Genomic DNA, 27895 nt, shown 5'->3' with positions numbered 1-27895 from the left:
GAAGAAAAAGATGTAGTGAGTCATTTTCAGGAAGTCTTTATTATAATCTAACTTCCAGCAACACTCCCTAGATCCTTTCTTAGTTCTCCATGGAAATCAAGACCTCGTGTTTGTTACTTTTCCTTTCCTATGAAGTTCTCTCTATAAATACATGTATATGTAAATTCTATTCTACTTGTAATGTCAGCCTCTCCTACTCTTTCCTACTCTGTTTTCTAGTGGATTATCATTTCAGCATCTCAGGGTCCAGGACACTCCATCTCCCCCACTGAGCTTTTCCCTGCCCTCCTTTCTCCCTCCTGCTCTTCCTGGCCCTTTAACACCCTCCTAGGTGACTCACCTACCTTCCTTCCTCATTCCTTTATTTAGGACCCAACATTCCAAGGCAGGGAGGACCAGCTGGCCAATCACAGCCCTGGCAAACCTACCTTGGGCTTGAGATTGGCTGGAGCTGTGGTTGGCGGGAGGCTCACCACTCAGATCTGTAGGATGTTGGGGAGGGGGTTTCTGGGAATCAGCCCTGGGAAATAATTTGTTCTGGGGCTGCTAGTGGTTTTGGAGAGAATCCTTCCAATAGAGCTGGGGCCAGAGGGGTCTCTAGCTTGAGAGCCTCAGAACTGGAGGCAGGCTGAGAACCCAGCTTTCTCAGTGTCCTGGGGGCTTGGCTGCCCCCTGCCCACTTTTTTTTCCTGTGATCTGGGACCCAGTGGTTTGAAGGCTGAGTTCCCAGGCCTGTTCCTAAGAAGTCTTTTCCAGCAGCCCTGGATCTCTCCAGTCTCAACATTCTGCTTTCCCGACGTCGGAAACAGCCGGAAAATAAACACCCTGATGACTAAACGGTTTCTCCAGCTAGAGCCTGGGGAAGCACTAAAAATAGAGGCCACAAGTGAGGGGAGGTTCCCCACTTGAGGGAGGGGGGGGCACTTTCCCATCCTGCTATTGCCACAGCCCCAGGCCTGGCACAAGGCTCTGTTCTTCTCAGAGTCCTTGGGGACAAGGCAGATGGGCTCGCCCTGCCTACACTGAGGTCCTTCAGGCAAGCTAGCCCTGCCTGGTAGGGAAGACTGACATCTTCTGGTGCTGGGGCCCCATCTCTCAAATCTAATGGGGAACTAAGAAGCTATGTTTGGGGACAAAGTGGGACACTTTAAATCAGGTTTCCTGAAGGAGGGGCCAAGTGGAAGAGTTGGAAACTGAGGCCAAGGAAATAGGAGCTTGCTGGCTTCCTGACTTAAAGCATACAAGATAAGCCTCCAACCTATTTGCAAAGCAATTCCACTGAACTTGCCTCCGCTGATGCTTGTATAAGATAATAGGACTAAAGGGGGTCTTGACAGTCCAGCCCTTGAATTATTATAATGCAGCATGAGGTACTGTTCAAAGCAATCTACTTGTATGAACTAATTTAATCTTCACACCAATTTATGAGTTACGTACTATTATCATCATCTCTATTTTACCCATGAGGATCATGAGGCACAGGGAAGTTAAGTAACGCGCCTGTGCTCCCAGTTAATAAAGGGTGGAATAAGGATTTGAACCAAGGTAGCTTGACTACTCCAAAGTTGATGCCTCTTATCACCATAACATGCTGCCTCTTTCGGGATATATTCGTCTCTTCAGCCCTTAACCTAGAATTGAGTCTTTGTCCAGTAAATCAGACCCAGCCAGATAGAAATCAGGGTGTGTGAAGAACTGAGTGCCCTTCTGTTCTGCAAGGTTCTTTCAGATCTAAGCCAGATTCCATCATTTCCTCAAGCTCAAGGTAGGAAGCAGACGTTGGAGTAACAGGGATGCTGGGAGAGGAAGTCTGATGGGTCAGTTGTCCAGTAGGCATGGCACCCCCACTCCTGTTGCAGGGCACGAGAAGATTCACCACACCCTGGAGCAAACAGGAATTAAAAACTTTTTAAAACAGCTACTACTGCTTCTTTAATAAGATGCTTTGGGGCGTTTCCTGTGCTGGGGGAAATTAGGGTCACACCCCTTTAAATTGCCCCCCTCGGCTGTAAGTGTTCTGGGGCCGCAGGCACTGGGGATTAGGTCACCCACGAACTATGAGCTGTCGCTTTAAATTGCTGGGCGTCTGCCGAGCTGGGCTCCGGGAGGGGAGGGGGCCTGTCACAGGTAGAGGGAGCAAGCGAGCTCTCCAGGTAACCTCCCAGAAATGAACGTGTCCCTTTAAGTTGGAGCTTCGGCACACCCTAAGTGAGGGAGATGGAATCTTTTCAACACTTAGCGTCTACCCTTAATTTATCTACTTAGACTCCCACCTCCCAAATCTCCTGGGCCTTGGGGGATGGGGGGAGCTGTCGAGGTAGCGTGTGTGTGTATGCGAGAGTATGCACTTAGTCCGAGGAAGCTCCCGGGAAAGGACCTCCTCGAGCGCACGGTGGCAGCAGTGCTAGGCGGCCGTCCGGCCAGATGGAAACGGGGGCACCACGGGCGCGGGCCGATCCCTTTAGGGGCCTCTGGGTCTCGCCTGCCTACTTTGCCTCGGTCCGTCGCTGTCTCCCTCCCTCCCGGCTGGCGGAGGGATCTGCCGCTCCCGGCGCCGCAGCCTAGCTTGGAAGGGCGGTGGGGTGGGGGCCGACCCGGCCCGGCTCGGCCGGCCCGAGGAAAGCGAGGGGCGGGGCCGCGTCCCCGGGACCGCCTCTACTCCGGCCCCGCCCCCACGCCCCCACGGGTTCCTCCCATTGGCTCCCCGCCTGTCCATCACCCCTGTTCCCCCCACCCCTCAAGCTAGGCTGAGCTGTGCCTACGTCGGCCTTGACTCTTGGGGGCTGGAGGAGTTACCTTTGGATCCCTAAAGGAGGAAGGAAGCAAAATATCAACAACAGCCGAGGCGACTCGGACGCTCGGCCCGGGTTCCCCGCCTGCCTGCCCGCCCCCGTGCCCACGACGGGGGCCTAGGCCCCCCGGCGCCGCCCAGGGCCCGCGCGGACGCCGGCCTCATTTATTATTCTCCCCGCCCGGAGCTGCGGCTTCCAGGTGCTGAAGATCCCCCGGACTAGGGGCGAGGGCTACCCCCTCCCAGCCGTGACATCCCCCTTCCCCCAGTGGGGCCGGTGAGTATAGAAAAATAATGAGCCTGCCGCTTTAAGAGGCCCCCTCCCCCACCCGTCCTGGGGTTGGGGTGGAGGGTGGTCTAGACCGTCCCCCTGAGGGGTGGGATGGGGTGGCCTTCTGGACTGGGAGGAACTCGCGGAGCGGGCTGTTTCCGTGTGGCGTTGGTGGGAGATTATATGGGGGACTGTTTGGGTGAGGGAGTCGGCTGTGGGGGACAAGTGGAGTGGGCTGTGATTCCCTTGGGTGTTGAGGTCGGGGTGGGGACCGGGGGCTTGGGGGCGCGCCGGTCTGTAGGTGTCCGGGGGTTAGGGCGACCCCCGAGTGGTCTGGGAAGGGGCGCCATCCTCAGAGGGGGTCTCTGGTGACAGCCGGGAGCGACTGACATTTTAACAGCCGGCCCTCCCTCCCTCTCCCTCCTCGCGCCGCCTGTTCCCTCCTCCTTGGCCCGAAATGGTGCAGAAGGGGGCCTGGGAGGGCGGCGGGAGGGTGGGGGCGGGGGGAGCCGCAGCTGTTTGGGAAGCGGGGGAGGGAGGGGGGATGTTGTTCAGATGACACCAGGGTGGTGGGTTGGGGTGTGTGAGTGTGTGTGTGTCCGGGGCCCGGGTTTGCCCGGCGCCTGTGGAGTTGGGACGCGGAGTCACCACGGAGGTGGGCACGCAGGACCCTTCCTTGGGACCTCCTAGCCCGCTCCCGAGACCCCTGATCTGGTTTGTCAGCAGCCCCAGCTGGAGAACCCCCGGCCAGAAGTTTGCAGCTGTTCAACATCTGGGCAAGAGTTCTCCAGTCCTTCTCTCCACCTATGGCTGGCTGAACTGGGCTGGGAGTGGGGGTCTAGTGAGTGTTGGGGGGCTTTTGGGGAGGGAGGGCCAAGGAGGCTAAGATGCATCTAGTCTCTCACCCCAGTGCTAGCCCCTTTCCTATCAGGTTTGGTCTTACAGGGTCTCCCTTCCCCTAGTGATTGAAGCCTATCTCCCAGTAGCCTCCTGAGGTCTCTCCCCAGTGAAAGGAGGGCTTCTGAGTGTGGGCACCCTTGGAACCGCTGACTCGGTTATCCCAGGTTTGTCCTTTGAGTGGGGGACTCTCTCTGCCTTCTCTTAAGCAGCCTATTGTTGATGGGTTGGGGGAGGGTACAGTGGGTGGATCCTGTGTCCCCCTTCTCAGTGCCCAGCCCCCTTTTGAGGTCTCCTTGTAGGCCTGGTTTCTTTGGTTTGGGGGAGTGGCCCTCTGCTGCCCCTTCCCCCATCCCCTCCGTGGGTCTCGTAGGCAATTCAGGGGCCAGCCTGGACTATGGGAAGTTTACCGTCTGGGGCGGTGACCTTGGGCTGCTCTGGCCTCGAGATAGCAGGGGAGCCCTGGCCAGCAGAACATTGGGTATTTTGAAGTTAGGGAGCTGTCCACCTCCCGCTCCCCTCCAAACCCCCAACAGAGAAGTCTTAGTAGTCAAGGAGAGCATTGAAAAAGGCACATGTCAGTGTTCACAGATGTCTACCCGCCTGTGGCCGCCGGGTCACACCCGCCTCAGGACTTAGCCTGGCTGTCCCAGCTCCCACGGCCTGCCTGGGAATGAATTTCCTTCCTGTGGTTTCCCAGTGTGTTGGGCAGGAGATGGGGGTGGGGTGGGATCAGTGTGAGGGTGGCTGAAGACCCGTTTATATGGAGTGATTGGGGGTTCAGTAGAGCTTATGTGTAGCTCTTTCTCCACTTTCCCCAGCAGACATTTGGACCCTTGGGTCTCAGTGGTCATATTCTCTTTGTTGTAACTTCCCTGCCACCCCTCCCCCAACACAGCCTGTGTGTGTTAGTGCATTTGTGTGTATATGTATGTATATGCATGTGCATTTGTAAAGGGCGGGGTCTCTGGTTTCTCTGGGAAAAGGGGGAGCTTTCACTTACATACCTTTAGAGGCCAGAGAGGTTGTTTTTTTTAATCTGAGGTCACACAGCAAATCTGTGTCAGAGCTTTAGTCCAACCACCACTCTTTCAGGCATGGCTTCATAGCAGGGAGAGACCATAGGAAGGAAGACACAGTCCTTCCCCTTGGAGGCCCTGGTCCAAGTGGAGAAGCAGGACCCTTGTGTTGGGGGATGGGCATGAGAGGTTGGGCTAGACCTTCTGTCTGCTCAGTGTCTGGAATAGAGTAGTGGAGGACATGAGAGGGTGGCGGGGACTGCCCATTGTCTACCCTACTCTGTACCTGCTGTCCCTGGACTGGAGGAGCCTGGGCTTCCCAGCTCTGCCCCTCTTGGTTCCTGGTTCTTCTCATAGGCTCGGAGATATGATAGTCTTTCTGGCTGCTGTTACGTAATCTCTCCAGAAGATTTTTTTTTTTTTTTTTTTTTTTTTAATCTTTCCTGGGTCTTTCCTGGGAGGTGTGATGAGGGGAGAAGGCAGAGGGTAGACTCCCCAGGTTGGGGCTGGAGGACCAGTAGCAAGGAAGTTCGGAGAGGCCTCCTGGCCTCTGAGGGGGACAGGAAAGAGGACACCTTGGGTTTAGGCCCTCATTGATTGTGACCTAGCCTCTCCCACCCTCCTCCCCGACCCTGCCCTGGGAAGGTCTCTCTGCTGTGAGTATCCCTGGGCCTTGTGCCCCCAGAGAGGCCTGCCCCTCTGCTCATCCTGTCAACCTTCTTCTTCTGGCCAGCTGGGCCCCTTGCCCTCCCCAGTTGGCTTTGGTCCAGAATCTCAATGCTTACCCTGGCCTGGTATGGGAGGGCCCTGTGTTGGACACTTTGCCACCCACTTCTGTGCCTCTGTGGGGGCAAGAGGAGTCAGGAACAAATGGGTGGGTCCAGCATTTCCCTAGTTGTATTTAGAGCCAGGCTCCCTGCTTCTGTGCCCCTCTAGTCCAGAGGGTGGTGGCCTTACTGGAGAAGGGAAGTCAGTGGGGGATGTGTAATAGAGGCCTTGACCTCTTGGGAACAAGTCATAGTTGGTGTTCACCTGGGTTCTGGAAGTGGGTATGAGGATCAGACATGGGCCTAGAATCCATCCTCAAGGGTCAGACTCTGGGTCTTGTGGCACTGTGGTGGCGGGTTCTCCCCACCCCTTGCGATCATAGCTGGGACTCTCCAGGCTCTCTGAGGCCAACTGGTTTGAGGCAATTGTCTCCCTTGTAGAGGGAAGGAGGAGATGGTGGCAGGGCCAGCATAGCCTCAGCATCACTGTAATCTCTGGTGACTTTTATGAGCCAGTCATGGGGCCGGAGTCTGGCCAACCGTCTGTCCTTCTGTCCCAGTTTGGTGACTTACTCATAGGGTGAGGGGGAGGTGTTAGGTGCTGGTAGTTCTGTTCTGGGAGCTGAACACCTTTCTGTGGTTGATGTCCCCCTGTCTGTCCACAACTGCAGCAGGCAGAATGGAGCTTAGACTTCAGGAAGAACTTATCAGTGGAGGTAGATGGCAGAGAGAGAGAGAGCTCTAACTTGGCTTGGGAAGGATGGGATCTCAAAATACTTTCTTCGCCAGTGGCTCTTGGTGGCTCTGCTGAAAGGCCTTGAACTTTGGCCTAGTGGGGATGGTGCTGTTTGGCTCCTGTAATCTTTATTTTCTCTTCTCCCCCCATGCCTGGGACTGAAAGTATCCTGAGGAGAGTTTGTCCTGAGAGCTGTGGAATGGCTAGCGTTTGGGCTCCTTTCCCCTGACGGGGGCGGGGTGGGGGTCTTTTGCAGACTGGCATGCCCAGATGCACCTGGCAGGTCCACAGCGTTTAGTGACACACATGCATGGAGGTGTTCAGCACATACACACGAGTGTGTAGACACCCATGGAGCAGCTGCACCCTGTAGGGGGTGGGGGTAGCGAAAGGCAAAGATAATTAAAAGATTGGAGACTGGGGACAGGGTGAGGGGACTGGAGGCAAGAAGGCCGAGGCATGCAAAGCTCTGAAGAGAGGAGTGTTGACTGGAGCAGGAAGGATTGAGTTTAGACCTAGAGCATGGCGTGTGAGTTGGGGAACCCTGGCTGACTCCCCTCACTGCCCCTTGCAGCACTCCACCCCTGCCACCATTTATCCCTCTCTGTGCCCCTGGCTCAGCCTGCCTCGGCCCCTCACTCGAACCGCATGTCCTTGGGTAAGTCTGCTTTCCAGATGTACAGGAGTTTCACCTAGCCTTGTGGTGAGCAGAGCACCTGGGTGTTTTGGTGGTTTGTCACTGGTCTCTTTTGCCCTCCCCACTCACCCAGATAAACAAGGCCATTCTGAGGTATCAAAGTTACATCTGAGCCCTCAAGCATTTTGGGGCCAACTCCTGGCCTGGGTGATCCCCAAGGCCCTTTGCATCTGATTTGTCCTTTTCTTGAGGCTGTGGCCACAAGCTCTCCTTCCTGGGAGCCTAGCCATGCTTCTCTGGCTGGTCCTGCCTGGTGTGGAGACAGGGGGATGCATTCACTGACTCTGCACAGGACCCTGATAGCCTGGGGTTGGGGGGTGGCAGTTGTGCCTATTGTCTGATCTCTCTCCCCTCTGTTGTAGGCTGGGAAGGGAAGGACTTGTGTGGAGCTCTGGCCTGTTGCTGGCCTCTCCCAGGTGGGACCATATTTACTCATTTAAACTCACCCTCCCAGGAGGCTCCAGGCTCTAGGCCTGGTCACTGACCTTGGCTTGGTGCCTCTGGCTGGGTGCTCTGGCCACTCCCCTAGGAGTTGGAGAGACCAGGGAAGCATATAGAGAAGGAACTTTTTTTTGCCCCCTGGTCATGAGCACTTTTACCCAAGGGCAGTACCCCACTTACCCTATTTTCCAATATACTTTGGAGACCAAAAACTAAAACTTTTGAGATCCCTGGGGATTGGAGGAAGGAAACTTCCATTTGTTGTGTTCCTGTGTGCCAAGCTCTGTGCTGGGCATGGAAACATAGGAAGACTCATTTATTTTTCTCCACACTGTTTTTTGTAATTGAGGAGACTGAGTCAGAGATTTAAGTGACTTGCTCAAGCTTTCCCAGTTAGGAGGTGTTAAGGGCTTTTGTCTAAGGTTAAGGGAAGGATCCTGCCCTGCAGGAGGGGCAGTGGAAAAGGAGGCCCAGGGAGACCTGGGAAGAGGAGGAGGATACATTGAAGGGAAGAATGAGCCCAGTAGGATTCCCTGGCAGGAGTGCAGAGGATTAGGGTCTGGTGGCAAGATGGGGGGGGACATGCTTTGGTTCCCTGAGTAGGTATTGTCTTCTGATTGAGTGCCATGGGAGGAAGCCCCCAAAGCAGGGGTATGTAGGCAGGAACAAGTGACACTCAGAGACCCTTCCTGGGTACCAGTTAGTACCCCCTAAAGCTGCTGTATGAGATGGATGAGGAGAGAGACTAGATCAGGAAAGACTTGAGCCAGAAGAGTCCTGGGCTTGTGCAAAGGCAAGAGGCATGGCTGACTTGAGCCTCCCAGGCCCAGATATTAGGGAACCTGCCCTGGAAGGAATGTGCTATTACTCCTGGGAGGGAGAACCTGCCTGCTCTCAGTCCAAGTTTTGCGGGGAAGCGCTGTGCTCAGCAGTCAGCCCTCCTCTGCCACTTATTCCTGGTGACCTTGGGCATGTCCCTGCACATCTCTGAGTTGGTTTCCATTTCTATGAAACAGAGATGCCTCCCCTGGAAAAGGAAGGAGGTTCCATGGGAAAACGTGTGGTACTCAACACAGAGTGGGTGCTTGGAAAGTGGCTGCATCCTTTCTTCCAGACATCAGCTCCAACCTGGCCCTGGACTTGCCTGCTAAGGCAGCGGTCCAGAAGGTGGGGTGGAGGCACGCAGTGTCCTGGGTAGGGACTTGATGTGAGGGGGCCTTAGGAGGCCCTGAGAGGACCCTGGGACGGGCTTGGGAAGCTGAGCCCAGCTCTGCCCTCCCCAACGAGCTGCCTCCTTGTCTCAGAACCTACCCACTCCACATTTCACCCCCGAGTCTTACCAGATCCCTCTGGCTGCCTGCTTACTTATCTCTCATGATCTCCCTGCCCCCACCCCTGCCAGCAAATACTTGGGATTGAGGGTTGGGAGAACAAGGAATAAGAGAGAGCTCATCCTCAAATCTCAAGGGAAGACATAGGGTGGGAGTGGGTGTGGGTGGGGAGAGGAGGGTTGGTCTCTTTGTGGAGTCTTCCCACTCCAGTTGGATCGAGTAACACGGAGGCAAGGGGATGGAGCAGGTGACCTCAAACCTTTAAAGCATGCGTGTGTTAATGGTTGGGGGTAGACCAGGAGGAAGGGCTGATCTTGAAAGGGTTGCCTCAGGCCTCCCCAGGCACATCTCTCTTTGACCTCTGAGCCCCTTTTCTCCATCCCCCACAGCTGCCTGCCTCTCTGCTGACTCCCCTATGCATACCCCATGGCAGGCCTGTGGGGCCCAGGCTGACTGGGTGGGGACAGGTGTCCTGGCCCAGCTGTTTTCTCTTGTCTCCCCCACCTGTCAGCCCAGAGGGTGGGGAGCTGACAGGGAGCAGAGATGAGGAACCCCTTGGCCTCCTCACCTGCTCCCTGGGGTGGGGCCCTGGTTGTAAAATGTAGCAGAGGGATTGAGAGTAGACAATAGGCAGGCCTTCCCACTCAGAGGAAGGATAAATCCTGACCATAGGAATGGCAGAGAATGCTGAGTACTAGGTGTGTGTAGGTACTTCCCCGCCCTGCCTGCTAGTGTGGCGGGGTCGGGGCGGCTCCATCTGGCTGGGCATCTTAGCCTCACCTGGCACCTTTCCTGAAAGCAGCAAGCTAATCCTATAAGAGCTGCCTGGCTGGCCGCCTCAGCAGGCCCACGTATCCGCACTGCCGGCCCTCCCTTGCCAGGGGCTTAGAGGACTGTCCTTCGAGTCAGAAGGAGATCCAGCTGCCACCCTGAGCGGGCCCCTTTAAATCCCCGGTGGCTTCCCGAGGTCATGATGTCTCTAGGAGGATTTGCTTTCCGTGATTGGATTGGCCTCTTTGTGGGGGGCAGTGCTGTCTGTAATTGTAGGTGAACGCTTCACATTCTCATCCTCCACCTTCCCTTCCGTCGGAATTGGTGCTGTCCAGTCTGAGGGCCCAGGCCTCAGGCCTCCTCCCTTCTCTCCTTGCTTTCACGTTCCAGCAATCAGGACCTGGAACCCCCTTCATCTGCTTCAGCTAGAGCAGCCTTGCCCCTGTTCTGTGGATGGGAAAAAAGGATCTTGCTGCTTTAAACAAGGGGACAGACCACTGCCCTGGAATACAGTGCCCTTCTGAGACTGTCTACTGCCTGTTTTTCTCCACTTGTTCCTCTTCAGCTTGTTCTTCCTTCGGCCAGGGGCCCATGCTCCATAGTTTTCCCAAGCCCTCATTTCCATGGGCAGTCCCTCTCCTGATCTAACCACCAGCCTGCCTGCTGCAATGGCAGGCAGCCCAGACCCAGCACTGGTGGCATTATGCTCACCCCAACGGCTCTCAAGCTGACCCGCCCCCAAGGCCCCAGCTGCCACTTTCACTTCTGTCTCCTGAGACCCCAGAGGGAAGTTGGGTGGGGAGGTGGAAGGTGACACACTAACCGTCCCAACCGCCCCACCTCTCCTCAGCCGAGGCTTCGGATGGCCAGGGGCCCCTGTCCACCACTCTCATCTAGATGAGTGGAATGGGCTTAGGTTGCAGGGGAACGGTTGGCTGCAGTGGGAGGAATGGTGGTTAGATAGCAGGAAGGACTTCCCGGCATAGGAGACCACTGCCTGCTTGGCTTCATTGTTTCAGAGGGTACAGCTAGAAGCATAGGTATTATAACTGGACAAACAGAGGTCAATTTGACCTCTTCAAAGTAGGCAGGGGATTGGCTGTCTTCTAGCTCCCATTAGTTGGACTACAGTGCTGGGACCGCCATGCCCTCCCAAGTGTTACCAGCTGCCCATGCTTAGTCAGGTAACTTCTAACAAAGCAAATTTTAGCCCCAGAGACTACTTTGAGTTCAAAGACTCAGCCTGGGAAGTCCTCTCTGTAGTCTTACATCTATCTCGCCTGCTGTACTAGGCTGTTTCCTCTCGTTTTGCACTTTTGGGAGTGGAATTTAGAAGTGAGGATAGAGGTGGAAGTAAGGACAGTCCACTCATATCCTACTGCTGCCCCAACCTTGGCACTAAAGAGGGGAATAGGGTTTTTCTCCTGAGGAACCCCCAGGCAGTTTTGGAGCCATCACACTTTACCCCATGAATCTTATCAAATTCCTCTAGCTGCAGTGCTTACTTGTTCCTCATAATTACACCTCCTCCCCTCAAATCCCTTCCTGGACAGGGGACGTGGACAAGAGTGGAGGACCCAGTTGGCTTGAGAGCTCTAGACAGTACCACTAGATCAATTCAGAAATGTTTTCTGCAGAAGAAGGATGAGACTGGAGACCTGAGGTGCCAAGAACTCCACTTGGGGTCCCTAACTGCCTAGGGATGCTGGGTGGGGGTGTCCCAGGTCCTAGAATGGGAAGTAGAACTTGATGGAATAAGGTCAGAGACACTATCCAAATCCCCATGCAAATGAGCAGTAGTGAGTCATTACTGATTGGCCTGCTGGGTGGAGCATGAAGCAAGGCTCAGGCTCAGGTTCCAGAGCTGGCCCCACTAATGACCATGACAGTGACCTTGGGCCAGTCACTACTCTAACCAGAAGCAGGATCCCAAGCCCTGGGTCTGATAGGCATTCCAGGTGTGTGAGGGGACTGACTTGGCAGAATCTCTGCTGCCAGGGCCTGTGCGCCCTGCCTGGCACCTGCCCTGGCTGACCATGAGCCTCTGTCAACCCTTGGCCATCTGTTGTGGAGGTTATCGTTCCGAAAGCACCTCCGTCTTCATCAGGCCTGTTCCTCCACTCTTCCGGCCTCCACATTGCCCTCCCCTCCTAAGCTGGAGGACAGGGGACCTAACTGGACCATCTCTTCTGTTACCTCTCCATGGAATCACACAGTCCTGACCTCCCTTCCTTTTGAGCCTCTATAAAGAGCATAGGAACAGAATGTCTTGGCTGGAAGGGCACTTGGGTACCTACTCCACTCCACCTACCCATTGTACTGGCCAGCGGGGTGAACTCTGGCGGGGGCAGTGCCTTATTCAGGTTCACACAGTGAGTTAGGGCCAGGGCAGGGACTAGAACCCAGGCATCCAGAATCCCTACCCATAGTCCCCGTATTTCCCTGGGCTGTTCATTACCCTACCTCACCTACCCCTTTTCTACTAGGACTCAATCTCCTGTTACCCCCAGATTCTTCCTGAGGTCAGCGGGGTGGCTCTGGGAACTTGTGGGCGCAGGGTGGTTCCTAGGAGCCAGCCTAGAGGCCACCAGGGGAAGGCCAGAGCTGGGGTGGGCAGTGCTGGAGGTCGGGGGTGGGGGTGTGGCTGCTGCCTCTGTAGGGGGCCATACAGCCTCAGTGCTGCTACAGGAAGGATGAGAGCTAGACTACAGGAAGGACAAGCCAGGGTGGGGAAGCAGTGGAGGCGGCTCAGGAGACAGACCCTCACTGGAGAGGCATCTCCTGGGCAGAGAACAGGCTGGCCGCATCCCAGGAGATTTGCCAGGGAGAAGAGGGCGGGAAGCCTGGGGTGGGGCGCGGGAGAGTTGTCCAGCGGAAACTGGAGGGAGGGCTCCCAGCCCTGCTCCCCACGCTGGGCGCTCCTCTTGGCAAGTCGATTCCTGTCCCTTAAGCGAAGACGTCAGTGCCGGCCTCCGCTTGTGTTCTTAGGGTGCCTGGGACCTGAGGCCACCCCCGCCCCAGGTCCAGCTTTCTTGGACTGGCCCTCTCTCCCTCCCCCCAGCCCAACAGTCCGCCCCCAGGTCCCTTGTCGGTGAGTTAAAATTAGCTCAGTGCCCAGACTAAAAATAGCCCCTGCCCAACCCTGAGGCTGTTGGGCTGGGGGAGGGGAGTCCCCGAGGGAGGGGAGGATGGTGGGAACCAAGGGTTTGGGGAGTGAGCCTGCCAAACAGAACTTTGAAGGGAGGAGAAGGACGGGGATGGGGACCCGCCTGTGCCTTTGAGAGCAGACCCTAGAAGAACTTCAGGGTGAATGAAAAGAGGCTGCCTTGTGGGAGGGGGAGCAGAGAGGGGGCAGAGGGAATGGAGAACAGGGAGGAGCCAGGGAGCAGTGGGTGGGGAGCAGGCTGGGGGTGTGAGAATTGGACTGTGGGCGGTGGGGGAGAGGGGCAGCGTGAGACCCCAGCGCTGCCTTTGCCCAGGCTTCGAGGGGAGGGTGACGCCCCCCACTTCGGGGCTAGTACAGTGTTTGTGAAGGAAGGGCTCTCTGTGTAGATTCCAGAGGCTGCGAACCCCCGGACTCTCTTGCCTGGGCCCCACCTCTTGATGGTCACTGAGTTTACCTTCCCACCCATCTTCCAGAGCTCCTCAGCATGTGTCTCTGCGTAGAGGGCTGCGGTTCAGCGTGAGTGGCTTGGAAGGTTAGTGAGCCCTGGGGTGAGGCAGGAATGGAGGCAGTACCCAGGGCATTGAGAGGGCCGCTGGGCCTTGTGCCCACCTCTGCCCACTCTCAGGGCCTGCTTGCCCTGGAGCCGGGACCTAGCCAGAGCCTCAAGAGCCGAGATGCTCCATCCCCGGCCAGGTCTGGGCTCAGTCCTGGCGCCTGAGGGCCTCCTTGCCTTTCCCTGCCCTGCCCTAGGTGGGCCCTGCCCTTCCCTGTCTGTCTCTTGGCAGGACTGCAGGATTTCAGAGGACAGGGTTGGAGTCCTGTCGAGTTTCGCCCACGTGCTCGGCCTAGCATCAGCGTCGTGCAAGCAGTTGTTGAACCTGCCTCTTGTTCTCTACCCGCTTCTCTCTCAATCTCTGTCTCTGTCTAGTCTCCTGCCTCTCCCTGTCTCCTCTGGCCCTCTCCTTGTCTGCCTCTGCCCCTCACTCTGCCTTCCTCTTGGACTCTCTACCTCTTTTTCTCTGTCTCTTTTCCTGTGTCTGTCCCCCTCTGCCACCCCCCTCTGTGTCTGCCTCACCCACGCCTCCTCCCTCGTTAGTGAGCAGGCTGCTTGAGGCCGCCTGACTGTGGGGGTGACAGGTGGATTGGATTGTCACCCCCTCCCCCAGCGCCTGCTGCTTATTTCATGCCCTGCAGCCCAGCTACAGGGAAGGGGCGGGAGGAGGGATGACAGCTGTCTCCAGCACCTCCTGCCTTCCCCTCCAGTCCACAGCCTACAGCCCTGAGCAGCCTGGGAGGAAGGGATGAAGGGCCTGCTTAATGAGAGTTTCTCAGTATGTGGAAGAGCAGGGTTTGAAGCCCGATGCTCTGTGACGGGGGCTGCTCGCTCAGCCTCTCTGGGCAGCTGCTCCATTTTGACTTGCGCTGGTATGGCAGCTCCAAAAGCAGATGCTCTGCAGTTCCTCTGAACCTCTGGGCCACTGGGACAGAGGATGGATACGGGTGGAAGGGTGCAGGGGAGAAGGGGAGGTAGGTGGTCCCCTGACAACAGCAGGAGAGAGGAGGTGCAGGCTAGCCACTGGAAGGCGCTTCTCCCGCAGCTCCCCCAGGAAGGGCAGCCCTGCTGCAACTGCAGCTTCAGGAGGCTGCCCTGACCGCTCCCCCCAACTCCTCCCGCTGGCCCCAGGCCACCCTCACACAGGAACTGAGATAGCATCATTCTGAAACCTGAGAGTGGTTTGAATATTGCTCAGGTACCAAGTGGTGTTACACTGGGGGAGGCAGGAGCCTGTTCCTTCTCCCATGCCCCCTCCAAACCAAGATCCCCTTTAGGGTACATTTTATATGTTATTTGCACCTTATTTGCATGTCAGTACAACCCACATGTTCCTATTGGGTCTGTAGCCCAGCTGAGGAAACCGGTTGTCCATGGGGTCCTTCTGGAACCCCCACCGTTTCTGGTCCCCTCACTCAGCCTCTACTTGTCAAGAGTGTTGTCAGATGAGCCTCCTGCCCTGTGTCCTGTCTCATTTGCAAAGGCTTCTCTGCAACCACCCTTCTCCACAGACGGTGGGTCTGCGCCTGCCTCCCTGGGGCTCAGCCCAGCTGCCATCCTCCTCCCTCTTTGCTCCTTCTGTCTCTGTTGGGGGAGGCCCTATCTCTGTCTGCTCCCACTTACTCCCCAGGAGGTCCACCCTGCCCAATCCTGTCCTGCCAGCACTACTCCGAGTAGGTGAATCAGAATCAGAAGCAGCTGGAGTCTTCGAGGGGGTACTTTTGGTGACAGGGATGCTGCCAGCCCAAGGAGTCACAGCTGTGGCCTGAGGTCAGGATTGGGTGGGCCCTGGGGCCATCCGAGCAGGAAGGCCATCCTGGATAACCCCGTCTCTGTGGCAGCCCTAAGCCCTCCCAAGCCTTTGGCCTCCAGGAGAAGCAGCCAAAAGCCAGGTCAGTCATCTGGGAGGGCCTCCTAGAGGAGGAGCAGGCTGGAAAGGGGAAGAGGAATGGGGCCGGCCCAGGCGAAGAAGAAAAGGCTCACATCTGGATAACAGATGCCCAGGCCTCTGGCTCCTGGCAGTTGGTTAGGTAATTAGGAAGAGAGCTAATTAAGGAGGTCCAGGTGTTCATTAAAATCTCCCTAATTGGATAGGAGGGAAGCTTGGACAAGATAGGCCTCCATACCTTGGATAGGGTCAGTTTAGGGTTCATTGTGCCCACCCAGGCCCCAGCCACCCCTTTTTCCAAAGTAAGGGCTGAGTTCATGTTCTTGCCCCCAAGCCTTCCAAGACTGCAACAGTGTAGAATGGATAGCAGAAGGGGAAAGAGATGAGTACAGACTGAGCCTCCTTTGTAGGAGGGCTCCTGGTTAGATAGGAAGAAGGACTGCCCAAGGTAGGGGCATCTCCTCCTCTGGCAGTGTTGGCACAGAGGTAGGAGTGGCAATGGGGAAGGCGCCATGGGAACGTGGAATCATAAAAAGTGCTTTGGGCTACTGGGTATAGATGAGGCCTGGTCTTTTTAACCCTGACTTTGCTCTGTCAGAGGATGCTCAGTGGGTCTCTGTGGCTTCCCTGTCTTCTCAGCCCTGATCCCTCTAGCAGCCCAGCTCCCCCAGCATGAGGCGGGGGTGGGGGTGGGGGTGTAGGAGATCAGCCAGGGAGCTGGTTGCCAGGTGACAGTTGCCTAAGCAACCCAGTCCTCTCCATCTCCATGTGCTCAGGGCTGCTCCTTAGAAGACTTTAGAGTCTCACCCTCTGTACCAACCAACCTGAGGGTAGGGAGGGTTGAGGACTGGAGTAGCAGGGGTAGTTGGAGGGTAGGTGGCGTCCAAACAGGCAAGCTGCCGGCACAGCTGGGAGAGGAAGAGTTCTGTCTCCACAGAGGATAGAGTGGGAGGAGCTGGTCCTACAACAGAAGTTAGACCACAAGAAGGACTTCTCACAGGGTCACAGTGATGAAACAATCCTTTCTTCCTTTCAACAAACATTTCCCAAGCTCCTCCTTACAGGGGATAGAGTGGTGAAGGATACAGATGTGGTTCCTGCCCTCATGAAGCTTCAGTCTCATAGGGGAGCCAGGCATTAAATAGAAGCACAGAATTGTAATTATTTACAATCATGATAAGTGCTAGAAAGAAAAGAACAAAATACTCTGAGAGTCAGTAATCTTGGGAGAACCAAAGGAATGAAGTTAGATTGTAGGAATGACTTTTCTGAGGATCGTGAGAGCAAAGAGAGGGATCTCTCCCAGCTTCAAGGAGGAGATAGCATTGGCCATAAACTGGTAGAGGTTACCTCTCAGCAAAAATTTGCTGATGAACGAAAGGCGGCGAGAAGGAGATAGTAAAATGGGGGAGGGATGCAAGGTGGATACTGTGAGCCAGAGGAGGGTGACAGTGACTGCATTTACCAGTCTAGACTGGGGTTTTCAAGGCCAGGCCAGAGAATCCCATTTAAAAAGCCCTCGTCTTGAAAAATTAAAAAAAGAAAAGGAAAAAAAAAAAAAGCCCTCTTCTTAGCCCTCCCTTGCCCTCAGTGTGCCCTCCCCGCCTTCTCTGCCAAACCCGTACCACTGCAACTCTGGAAAATACAGCCTTTGGATTGCACTGGGAGGCGGGGCAGCCGAACTCCTCGGGCTGGAGCCTTTGCAGTGGCGTGTTTGGCAGAGATCGGGGTCACAGACGCGGGATGGGGTGGCTGGAGCTGGTTCTGGGTCCAGATATCTGCTCAGCCAACTCAGGGTTGGCTGGGCTGGTGATGGTGATGTCCTAGGGCATGTGTGAGGGTGGACAGTAGGAGGCCCGAGGCCCATGGAGCACCTTGAGGATAAGGAAGAAGGGAAGAGGGTTTGAAGATTTCTCCCTGGGGAGAGAGAGAGAGGTGTGGAGGGTCCTTCTAGGAGTGGGGAGGGGGCTACATTGTTTTCTGAAGCTGCCTGGACAGAGCAGAAGCTCTCTTTCCAGCTGGGCTAGGGAAAGCCTGAGGGAAAGTCCTGATAATGGGAAAGGGTGGGGAGGGATATTCCTGGCTTCTCCCAAGTCCATAGATTCCCTGCCTTCCCTCTCTGCTTCCCTCTATGGCCAAGATGCCAAGGCTGAACTTTGGCATCTACTGTGGAACCTTGGGGCCCACGGTTGAGTGGATATGTGAAGGCTAGAGAAACTCAGCAGCCACTGGAAATGGGGGCTGGGGAGGGGGTTCCTAATTACAGGTGTCTCTGTCGTCAAACACCCACCCTCTGCCCAGGTTGGTTGGGGGGAGGTGAGAGCCCACCTTCCTGGACTCTGTAGTGGGCTCTCTGGCAGGGACTCTGTGGAAGGGGAACTCTGGAGAGGAGGGCTGGACTTCTGTGGTCTGGGCTCCTCCCAGGACCCTATCAGAGTGGCTTTAGAAAGCGTGGGTCCCATGCCTACTGCCCCTTTCCACCATCTCCCACTATTCCATCTCTGGAATTGCAGAGCCAGAAGGGCCCTGGGGTCAACTTGTGCCTCCATCCTTGGCCCTTCCAGTCCCCAGGGGCTCACCCAGCCTGTTTAGGTGCTACCCACACCTGAGAGCATGCACCTTTTCTGGCTCAGGCTGGGCTGCCATCCCTGTGCCTCCTTCCACCCTGTGGTACCTCACGCTGTACAGTGCAGGGCCTCCGTTTGCCTTCCTGGCTCTTTAATTGGAGCTCTTCACCCAGTGGGCCATGATGGGTTTATAGGTGTACTGAGACAAGGATCCCTCCACCCGGTGCCTGTGTCCCCCTGGCTGCCAGCAGCCTCTTTCCTGTCTGGCACTGGTTCTATATTTTCTCTACATGCTCTGAGTTGAGCAAGGTTGGGAGGCAGTGCTCTTAGACTGAGCTTGGGTTCTAGACATGCCCCACTCCTCTAGAGCAGGAGTTGGCAAACTGTGACCCATGGGCCAAATCTGGCCATGCCTGTTCTTATAAATCTAGTGTTATTGGGGGCACAGCCACACTCGTTCTTTTAAATGTGTTGTCTACAGCTGCTTTAATGCTGCAGTGGCAGAGTTGAGCAGTTACAACAGAGACGGTATGGCCTGCAAAACCTGAAATACTTACTATTTGGCTTCTTTTTTTAAAAATATTTATTTATCTATTATTATTTTTTTTGGCTGAACGGGTCTTAGTTGCGGCACGTGGGGCCTTTCGTTGTGGCGTGTGGGCTCCAGAGCACGTGGGCTCTTCGTTGCGGCACGCGGGCTCTCTAGTTGAGGTGCGCGAGCTCAGTAGTTGTGGTGCGAGGGCTTAGTTGCCCCGCGGCATGTGGGATCTTAGTTCCCCAACCAGGGATCCAACCCGCGTCCCCTGCGTTGGAAGGCGGATTCTTTACCACTGGACCGCCAGGGAAGTCCCTATTTGGCTTTTTAAAGAAAAAATTTACTGACCTCTGGTGTAGAGGGGTGGTTGGTTGGTTGGTTGGTTGGTTGGTTTATTTAAAGCAGCAGAATCCTTTCTTCAAAGCAGAAATTTAGGCCAAGGCCCACTGAGTAAAACAGATTGGGGTAGAGGAGCCCTGGTTAAAGGGAGATAGGGGTTCTGCAGCCCAAGCCCTACTTCGGGACTCCAGGCTCCAGGGTTCTATGAGTCTGGTATGAGGACCACTGCTCTAGACCTGCTCTGGTATATCCTTGAGCCAGGGGTGCAGACACACTCCCATTCTGGCAGCAGGTACACCGGACTAGCTGTTCACAGCCTCGGCGGGTGTTCACTCGGCACGTTCTCTGCACCGGGCTCCGTGTGGGAACCACCATCCTAGGCCAGCGGGGCAGCTGGCGAGCCCAGGTGTCTCTACTCCTGGTGGGCTCTGGGGAGAAGTGAGGGGGTGGGACGTTCTCTAAGACCCAGACCCTTAGGAGCCAGGGAGCTCCCTGACTGTGTTCTGTCTGACCTAGAACCTGAGGGCAGCAGTGATGGTGTGGAAGGAGCCTGGAGCAGAGCGCTGGGCCCTGAGTGAATTCCATCTTGTGCCTGGCTGTGGCATGCCATCACCTCAGGTCACCACCATTTCCTTAGTTTGTGGATGGGGCTCAGATGCTACCAGCCTCTCACAGGGGTGCTGTGAGGCTGGCCCGTGTGCCAAAGGAGCAGGCATGAGGGTCGCCAGGGCTGACAGTCCTCTTGTGACCCTCCCCACCCAGGAGGCTGTGCAGAAGGTGTCCTGCAGACCATGAACTGAGTGCTGGTCCGAGACTGTTCATGAGCACAGTGTAAGGTGTGCCGAGACCCGCCACCCAGCGATCCCCTCCCCTCCCTGGCACTGAGGATCCCCGGAAAAGATGGGGAGGAAAAAGATTCAGATCCAGCGAATCACCGATGAGCGGAACCGACAGGTGAGGGGATCCTGGAGCTTCACGGAGTGGATGAGGGCAGGGAGCTGGCCTCTGCCTCCACTCCACTTCCAGCCACTCCAAGAAGGCTTCCCGGAAGAAGGGGGCTCTGGAGTCTGTTATGGAAGGGCAAGGGCTGAGTTGGGAGAAGAGGAATCCCCACCTCCCTGCAGCTCTTAGGACCCTGTGTCCTAGAACCCCAGGACTCATCTGCTGCTGCAACCAGGCAGACCTGAGCCCCTACCATATGCAATATGCAAACCTCAGGCCGCACCCAGGCACTTCCCCTTTCCCAAGATGAATCTTTCCCCTCCTCCTACCCCAAGGGAAGCGCCTGGAAGCTCCTCTTTTCTCCCTCCCTAACCTCTTTATAGCCCCCAGCACAGAGGTGTGGAGTTCTGTCCATCTGAATTTCTCTGCTTTCAGTGAATTGGCCCTGGGCTGTGTCTTGGCCACGTGTTGGTAGAGGGGTGCTGGCCTGTTCCTTGCCCAGACCAGGGGCTCCTGAGAACAGGGTTATCGTGAGGCAGGGGCTGGCTATGTCCAGCTTCCTGTAGGTGGGACTCCTGGGCAGACCTTGACTGAGCCAGACCTGGCCGCCCACACGCCCACCTACAGGTGACATTCACCAAGAGGAAGTTCGGGCTGATGAAGAAGGCATACGAGCTGAGCGTGCTCTGTGACTGCGAGATCGCGCTCATCATCTTCAACCACTCCAACAAGCTGTTCCAGTACGCCAGCACGGACATGGACAAGGTGCTGCTCAAGTACACGGAGTACAATGAGCCGCACGAGAGCCGCACCAACGCCGACATCATCGAGGTGGGCCCACGCACGCGGACCCCACCCCCGCCTGCAACTGCACACCACGTGCCCATGCAGCATGCACACTTGGACCTGCCCGTGCACACACACATGTACACCTGCCCCTTGAAGCCCCCTCACCTGTGCACACACACATATAAACCCACAACCTCTCCTACAAACCCCGGGCCCAAGGAGGAAGGAGGGCAGTGAGGTAGATGTCAGATGGGGCTGCCCACCCAGCCCAGTCCCACCCCAGCCCTCTCTGAGCCGCTTTCTTCATGTCTGTCAGGCACAACATGACATCTCTGCTCTGTCTGCTCTCAAATTCTCTCTTTCTCTCTCTTTTCCTTCCTTCTCCATCTTTTGATATGCTCCTGCATCTGACTCTTCCTTTCTCTGTCTCCCTCTTTGTTTCCATCTCTGCTGCTCTGTCTCTGTCCCTTTGTGGGTCCCTGTGGCTCTATTTTCTGTTTCAAAGAGAGCTAACATTGTAAACCATTAAAGGACGTGGGCTTTGGAATCCAGCTCTGGCCTTTACTGGCTGTGTGGCCTTGGGCAGGTGGTTTAGCTTCCCAGAGCCTTGGTGCCCACCTCCACGAAATGGGGCCAGTGCCTGCTTTGAAGAGTTTTGTGTGAATTGAATGAGACAGCCCAGTTCCTGCTTCTCACACTGGGGGTACGGGACCTGTGCCGATGAAGAAGGGTGCCTGGGAAGCCACAGGCCTGCCTTCCTGGAGCGAGACTTTCACTCCACAGATGTGGAAGAAATTCCTTTATTTTTATATTAGCGAAGACAGATTTACTCTAAACTAGAATGTAAAATTCACATTCATTTTCAAGACAAAACAAGTATCTGTGAAGATGTTTTGAGCATGGAGAGGTCAGCTTTGGGGTCTCCTCCACACCACCAGGTGTGCATCCCCTACTTTGTGTGGGTGCATGGGAGAAGCTGTGGCCTTTGCTCTAGGACAGCGTACAAGGTGGTACATGGTAGGAACTCAGTAAATGCAAAGAAATGTTTTGTCTTTCTCCCTCTTATTCTTCTACCTCTCTGTCTCCATTTCGATTTCTCTTTCCCCTTCTTCTTCTAAGCAGAGCCCAGGAATTGAGCCGGGCAAAGTCAGCCCTGACGGCCTTGCGCTGGAGAGCGCTCTGTGCCTTCTGGCTGGGGCTCACCTAAAGGGTGGACAGGCACAGGCTGCCTCAGGGCACCAGCCCCTCAGCTCATCCCCCAGAAACCCCCCACCCCACCTGTCGCCTTGGAAGCACGTGTCTCTGTGCCGGCTGCATTCCCTGGGTTAGGCCCGCCTTCCACGTGACCCTGTATTCTGATGCCTCCCCCCACCAGCCACACAGTCACCCAGTGCCCTAGGAGGGGAGGGTCACCCTGAGGGAGGGGGCTGGGGAGATGTTGGGAACCCTGAGGTATGAGGTGGTGAGAAAGTAGGAGAGTCTTAGGGAAGGGCTGGAAGGAACGCCCGGGGAGGGGGGGGGGTCGGGGCTGGGAGGACCCTCACCCCTGCTGACGGTAGTGGTGCGGTTACAGACCCTGAGGAAGAAGGGCTTCAACGGCTGCGACAGCCCGGAGCCCGACGGGGAGGACTCGCTGGAACAGAGCCCCCTGCTGGAGGACAAGTACCGGCGCGCCAGCGAGGAGCTCGACGGGCTCTTCCGGCGCTATGGGGTGAGCCCCACTCACTCTCTCTCTGTTGGCCCCCCCTTCCGGCCCCTTCCCCCCCAGGCGCTGCACAAGAAGCACAGGGAATGTGAGAGCCCTGAGGTGGACGAGGTGTTTGCCCTGACCCCCCAGACGGAGGAGAAATATAAAAAGATAGACGAGGAGTTTGATAAAATGATGCAGAGTTATAGACTGGCCGTGAGTAGTCGCATGGAGGAGAGCCTCCCTGTGGTGCATGGTGTGGCTTCGCGCCCCGCCCCGGCCCTCGGCTGCCTCTGATGGATGTTCTGCTCTGAGCCATGCTGGGGCTATTGGTGACCACTGAGGAACCTCTGACGTTGGTCGTGATAAACCCGTGACCCTTGCTGAGACTCATCTTGGATGGAGCATAAGCCGGGAGAGGCCTGGAGTGTCCCCCTCACCAGCGAGAAGTGTGTAGATGACCTGAGATCCTTAGATGACAGGAAAGTAGAGAATGTGCTCTTTGTCCAGATTTGTTTTGGGGAGAGGCCCCTTTGGGCTTGCTCTGACACCCCCAGCCCAAGATACTCAATAGCACTGTCAAGGGGAGGCAGAGACTCCTGCTGAAGGGGAAGGCAGTGAGGTGGGTGAACGCCCTCTGCAGCAGGCAGACGGATGAGAGACGACAAGTGAGGTGACGCCCCGACCCACGCGCTCATCCTTAACAGCTGTGTGTGTGAGTTTGGGTCTGTACTCAGGGCCTCTAACCTGCTCTCTGTGTGTCCTGCCTGGCTGAGGACTAACCCACCTCCACTAGGGGGGTTCCAGGTGTCCCCGGGTCTCTCTGCAGTGAGCAGAGCCTTCTTCTCATTCTCTGGGCCAGAGCTGGATCCCAAAGCACTCCAACCAGCATACTTCCTTGGTGGGAGTGGCAGGCATGACTCCAGGGGGTTCCAGAGCAGAGAGATCGAGCTACTGGCCCAAGGACGCACAGCCCAGAGACTAGAGGAACCCTGGCCTGCCCTCCCAGGCAAAGTGAGTCCAGGGTAAGGGGTCACCCTGGCCTGACCCTGCCTCTCCATCTTCTGTCTAGTCAGCTGTCCCGGCCCCCAACTTTGCCATGCCCGTCACGGTGCCCGTGTCCAATCAGAGCTCACTGCAGTTCAGCAATCCCAGCGGCTCCCTGGTCACCCCTTCCCTGGTGACGTCATCCCTCACGGACCCACGGCTCCTGTCCCCCCAGCAGCCAGCACTACAGAGGAACAGTGTATCTCCTGGCCTGCCTCAGCGGCCAGCCAGCGCAGGTAAGTGATCTGATAGGTGGGTAGGTGACGTGGCAGTGAGGTGTGGTGAGACTTTGGGATTCCGTTTTCCACAGTGACTATTTCCCTTCACCCACCACAGCACTCTCCCATGTGTGTGTGTGGTTCCAGAGGGAAAGGACTGTGGCTCCCAGTGAGTCCAGTTCCCAGGACTCACTCTGGAAGAGGGTGTCCTGTCGGCTTATGGTTCTCTTTTTCCTCCAGGGGCCATGCTGGGGGGAGACCTCAACAGTGCTAACGGAGCCTGCCCCAGCCCAGTCGGTGAGTAAAGCTGCCCTTCTGCCTGGGGGAGCGCCAGGGTCTGCCTGCTCGGTGGCCTCAGGTGTTCCAGGGACCGAGAGGGACCTAGATTAGGGGAGAGGAAGATCCCAGGGCCTGAGCTGGATGTAGTGTCTGAGGATTTTTAAGCCCCTGGATTTTTTTGTCTGTAGCAGTGATTGGTGTGGATGATTGGCAAAGATGTAGGCTCAGGGAATTCTGGGCAAACTCTGAGAACTGACCAACATTTCTAGTTGGAGGAAAGGTTCCAGATTTTTCCACTTCAGTGGGGGGGGGGGGCGTCTGGTTGGGATCTGGAAGATAGGAATATCTGACATTGGCGACAGATAAGAGGCACAGACTCACGCGCACTTACACACGTACGGACATTTTCTCACTCTCATGGAACTATCCAGACGTTAGATGTGCACTTGTAAGCACACGTCTGTAAACCACAGAAGAAAGGCTGCTCGCTCCATGCCACCCTGCCCCGCCAGCAGCTGACAGCCCCTCCTGCCCTGTGCCGTTGTCCGGCTGGTGACTATGACTTCGAATGTCACCATTGACGTCACCCCAACATTCCTGCCATTCCCGGAGTGATCCGGGAACTGGGATGGAGGCAACCACACGCTTCCAGGGAAGCAGTGTGCTCTCAGGGCAGAGGGCGAGGTGATACTTCTGACATTGGGCACCCCCACATCTCTGGGTTTTAGAGTCCCCCAGCTTGGCCCCAGGAACCATGTACTACCTCCTTGGCAGCAGTTGTGTACGGGGGCAGGAAATAGGGGGAATGGGTGAATACCCCTCCCTCTCCAAGGAAAGGGCCAGAGAAGTGCCTGCAGACCTTAAGGGAACGGTGATACTTCTAGGCCCTCAAGCACAACACGTAGAAAGTGGTTGTGTGGCCCTGGAGAAGTCATCGCACCTCTCCCAACCAGCGGTTGGCAGGTGTTTCCTCGTCTGTAAATAGGGCTAATGATACATGTCCTGTCCGTCTTGCAGGGTTAGTGTGAGGATAAATACGATGATACGCGTGTGACGGCCCTGTGTTGGTTATGGAGTGTGGAACAAATGTAAAAGATGGTTATTCTGCTTGTTATCAGCAGTCGAATTTTGGTGGCAGCTATGTCATCAGTCCCCCAGTTCCAGTAACAGCAGCACTGCAAGTGCATGGCTCGTCTTTTTCCCAGAGCTACAGGCATCTTGTCATGTGCTTATCCAAATCACAGCATCCCGAGCTCAAGGCGAGGGGAGCAGTCTGAGTGGTTGATTTGCCCTCGTGACCAGGATCCACACTGAGTCTCAACTTCCAGGCTGCCACCCTTCTCCAACCTGCGTCATTATGGGCCCAGTTGGGGGCAGGTGCTGGACTTCCTGTCGTTGGAGACCAGCTCCTACTACCCAGTCCCATCACATGTAGCTTAGAGGCAGGGGGATGAACCCAATGATTGAGGAGTAAGGAGTGTTCTCCCCTTACTCCCAAGACAGGGTGGTTTTAGGGGAAAATTAGAGAACTCAGTAGCCAGTCAAAGTCTGAACATGGCTTTGAGAAGTTCTGGGTGACAGGAGTATTGGTTTGGGAGCAGTTAACAGGGCTAAGTGGTGGGTCCATGTTTTTCCTTTTACCCTCATCTCTTCACCTTTCCAGGGAACGGCTACGTCAGTGCCCGGGCTTCCCCTGGCCTCCTCCCCGTGGCCAACGGCAACAGCCTAAACAAGGTCATCCCTGCCAAGTCTCCGCCCCCACCCACCCACAGCGCCCAGCTTGGAGCCCCCAGCCGCAAGCCTGACCTGAGGGTCATCACTTCCCAGGGAGGAAAGGGGTTAATGCATCATTTGGTGAGTGGGGTGTCTGGACCGAGGGCCAGGGGCTGGGGAATGGGAGAGTGGGGAGCAGTAGGGTGGGAGGACAGAGCCGACTTCTAGCAGGAGAGATAACCAGCAGTTAGGACTTCCCTAGAGAGATCGTGGAATCGTGGCTTTTTATGAGCTCTTCCTTCCCGAAGGGCCTTACAAGAGGTTGGAACACAGAAGTACCGGTCTCAAGGGCAGTAAAAAGGGACAGGAGGTGGGAGAGAAGGTTCCGTGATGATGATAGGAGGATGATCAGAGGGATTTGCCTCTACAGCAGAGGGATGAGGATTAGACTGTGAGGATTTCCTAACTGGTGGGCATTGGGATATAGCATCTTCTGGAAATCAGTCAGGACAGTGAAGAGCCCTGCCCTTCTAGGCTGGAGAGCCATCCTGCTCCGATGCAAAGAGGTAGACGGCTGTGGGGGCAGGGGCGTGAGGGGAGGGCAGGGGCCAGACTCTGAACCATCCCCTTGGTTTTATTTCTGCTCCCAGACTGAGGACCATTTAGATCTGGTAAGTGAGGCTATGAGATGTTTGCTGTGGCTTTAAATTCTGGGTTAGCCCATTGCTCTGCGGTCCCCCAGCATGGAGTATGTGTGTGCCTTTGTCCTTTCGCCTGTGTGTGTAGTGTGTGGTGTTTGTTTATCTGGTTATTTGCCAAGAGCTATGCTCAGTGCCAAGTGGGATGCAGAGATGAACGGGGTGGGGGCGAGGGGCTCATATGCATGTGTATGTACCTGAGTGTCCGTGGATGTTTTCATGGGATGTTGCATTCATGCAGACACACCTTTGTGTGTGTGTATGTGTGCGCGTGCACGCACACGTGCGCCAGTGGAGTGGGCCTGCCTCAGGCCTCAGAGGTCCCATCTCAGTGTATCCAAGGGTGCCTGGATTAGGCCCTTGGACTGAGGGTTGGACTGCGCTTGCCCTCTGACTCTACTCATGCCCACCCAGGACAGAGACCTCCTTAGGAGGGATGCCAGCCAGACAGGAAAATCGGTTTTCTAGGGAAAGCTGAGGCCCAAGGCAAGACCAGAGTTGTCCTTGGTCGGGGGCTTCCCTGCTTCCCTCTGTCTCCTGGTGCTCCCTCCTGCACGCAGCCTGTCTTACAGACACTCAGAGGCATACGCAGCGCTCTTCCTCTGTCACACATATGCACGCTTACATACTCACCCTCAGCCAGGAGTGGGGCGGGGGCTCCTCCCTCCCGAACTCCCTGACGGGAGGCCAGAGAGGCTGGAAAAGGCAGGCAGGCTTTGGCGGCCAACACGGCGGCAGTTACGGCCCCAGCGTGGAGTTGGAATAAACAAGTGACTCAGCGGCAGATGGAGCTGACAGCCCTACACACGTGTGTGCGTACACGCAGGCACACGCCACGCCAAGCCCTGCATTCCCCTCACAGATGCTAGCACACTTCTACCAGGGCGTGTGCTGCAGTGTGACGGGTGGAGGGTAGACTCTAGGGGGACTAACCAGGAGAAGAATGGAGACAGGGCCCATGGCTGGTGTTGGGGCCACAGGGCCAGCATATGTGCCTTCCTTTTCGCATGTGTGTAGGCGTCAGTGAATCTGTGTGTGCATGTCTCTCTCCATGGATCTCCGTGTCTCTGTGAATGCACCAGTGTGTGTTTGTGTATCTGCGGGGCCTCCATGCTAAGGCATCCCTCCTGGGCCTCGAGATTCAGGGACCCCAGCTTGTCCTTGGAATGGGGGGCCTGGGTAAAGCAGCCCTCCCATTTGCCACCTCTTGACAGACTGTTTTCTCCTGCAGAACAATGCCCAGCGCCTTGGGGTCTCCCAGTCTACCCACTCGCTCACCACCCCAGTGGTTTCCGTGGCAACACCGAGTTTACTCAGCCAGGGCCTCCCCTTCTCTTCCATGCCCACCGCCTACAATACAGGTGAGTGTTCACGTGACGTGTAGCTGTGTGCACTTGGCCTTGGGGCACAGGAGGGACCAGAGAAGGAACATGAGGTATTCTCTGGGGGATGCCCCAATCTGAGGAGGGCCATTGATTTGGGGTAGCCCCTACCTAATTAAGGTTGCCAGATTTAGCAAATAGTAACATCGGATGCCATTCACATGGTGATGGTGTTACTGGAACTGTCTCAAAGACATACTTGTGCAAAAATTATTCATTGTTTTGTCTGAAAATCAAATTTAAGTGGGTATGAGTATCCCTTATTTTTAAATAGGACCTAATGGAGAAGGAAAGCCCTGTCCTTGGGGAGCTCCCATCTGAGGTGGGTTGAGCAGCTGGGTGACTCGGGCTGACCAGGGTCGGGGAGTGGG

At 56.0% G+C, this 27895-nt stretch overlaps 1 protein-coding gene across 6 annotated transcripts in view; it reads left to right on the top strand.

Annotated features, from left to right (window-relative positions):
* The first annotated feature begins 2736 nt into the window (after nt 1-2736).
* MEF2D (myocyte enhancer factor 2D) overlaps nt 2737-27895 on the top strand; it is a 33906-nt gene continuing 8747 nt past the window's right edge. Inside the window, exons 1-10 of one of the 6 annotated variants that reach the window (XM_059933932.1) lie at nt 2738-3068; nt 19286-19387; nt 19532-19723; nt 20339-20542; nt 22074-22211; nt 23260-23470; nt 23693-23749; nt 25395-25585; nt 26095-26115; nt 27374-27503. In XM_059933932.1, the coding sequence (XP_059789915.1) occupies nt 19670-19723; nt 20339-20542; nt 22074-22211; nt 23260-23470; nt 23693-23749; nt 25395-25585; nt 26095-26115; nt 27374-27503 (1006 nt within the window). In that variant the 5' untranslated portion in view covers nt 2738-3068; nt 19286-19387; nt 19532-19669. Of the gene's footprint in view, nt 3069-3697; nt 3718-19285; nt 19388-19531; nt 19724-20338; nt 20543-22073; nt 22212-22268; nt 22404-23259; nt 23471-23692; nt 23750-25394; nt 25586-26094; nt 26116-27373; nt 27504-27895 lie in introns of those variants that run through there. The other 5 variants (XM_059933923.1, XM_059933944.1, XM_059933939.1 and 2 more) reach the window with 5 other exon arrangements.

Source organism: Balaenoptera ricei, chromosome 1 (assembly GCF_028023285.1).
Source record: "Balaenoptera ricei isolate mBalRic1 chromosome 1, mBalRic1.hap2, whole genome shotgun sequence".
Taxonomy (NCBI): domain Eukaryota; kingdom Metazoa; phylum Chordata; class Mammalia; order Artiodactyla; family Balaenopteridae; genus Balaenoptera; species Balaenoptera ricei.
This window is presented reverse-complemented; position numbering and strand designations above follow the sequence as displayed.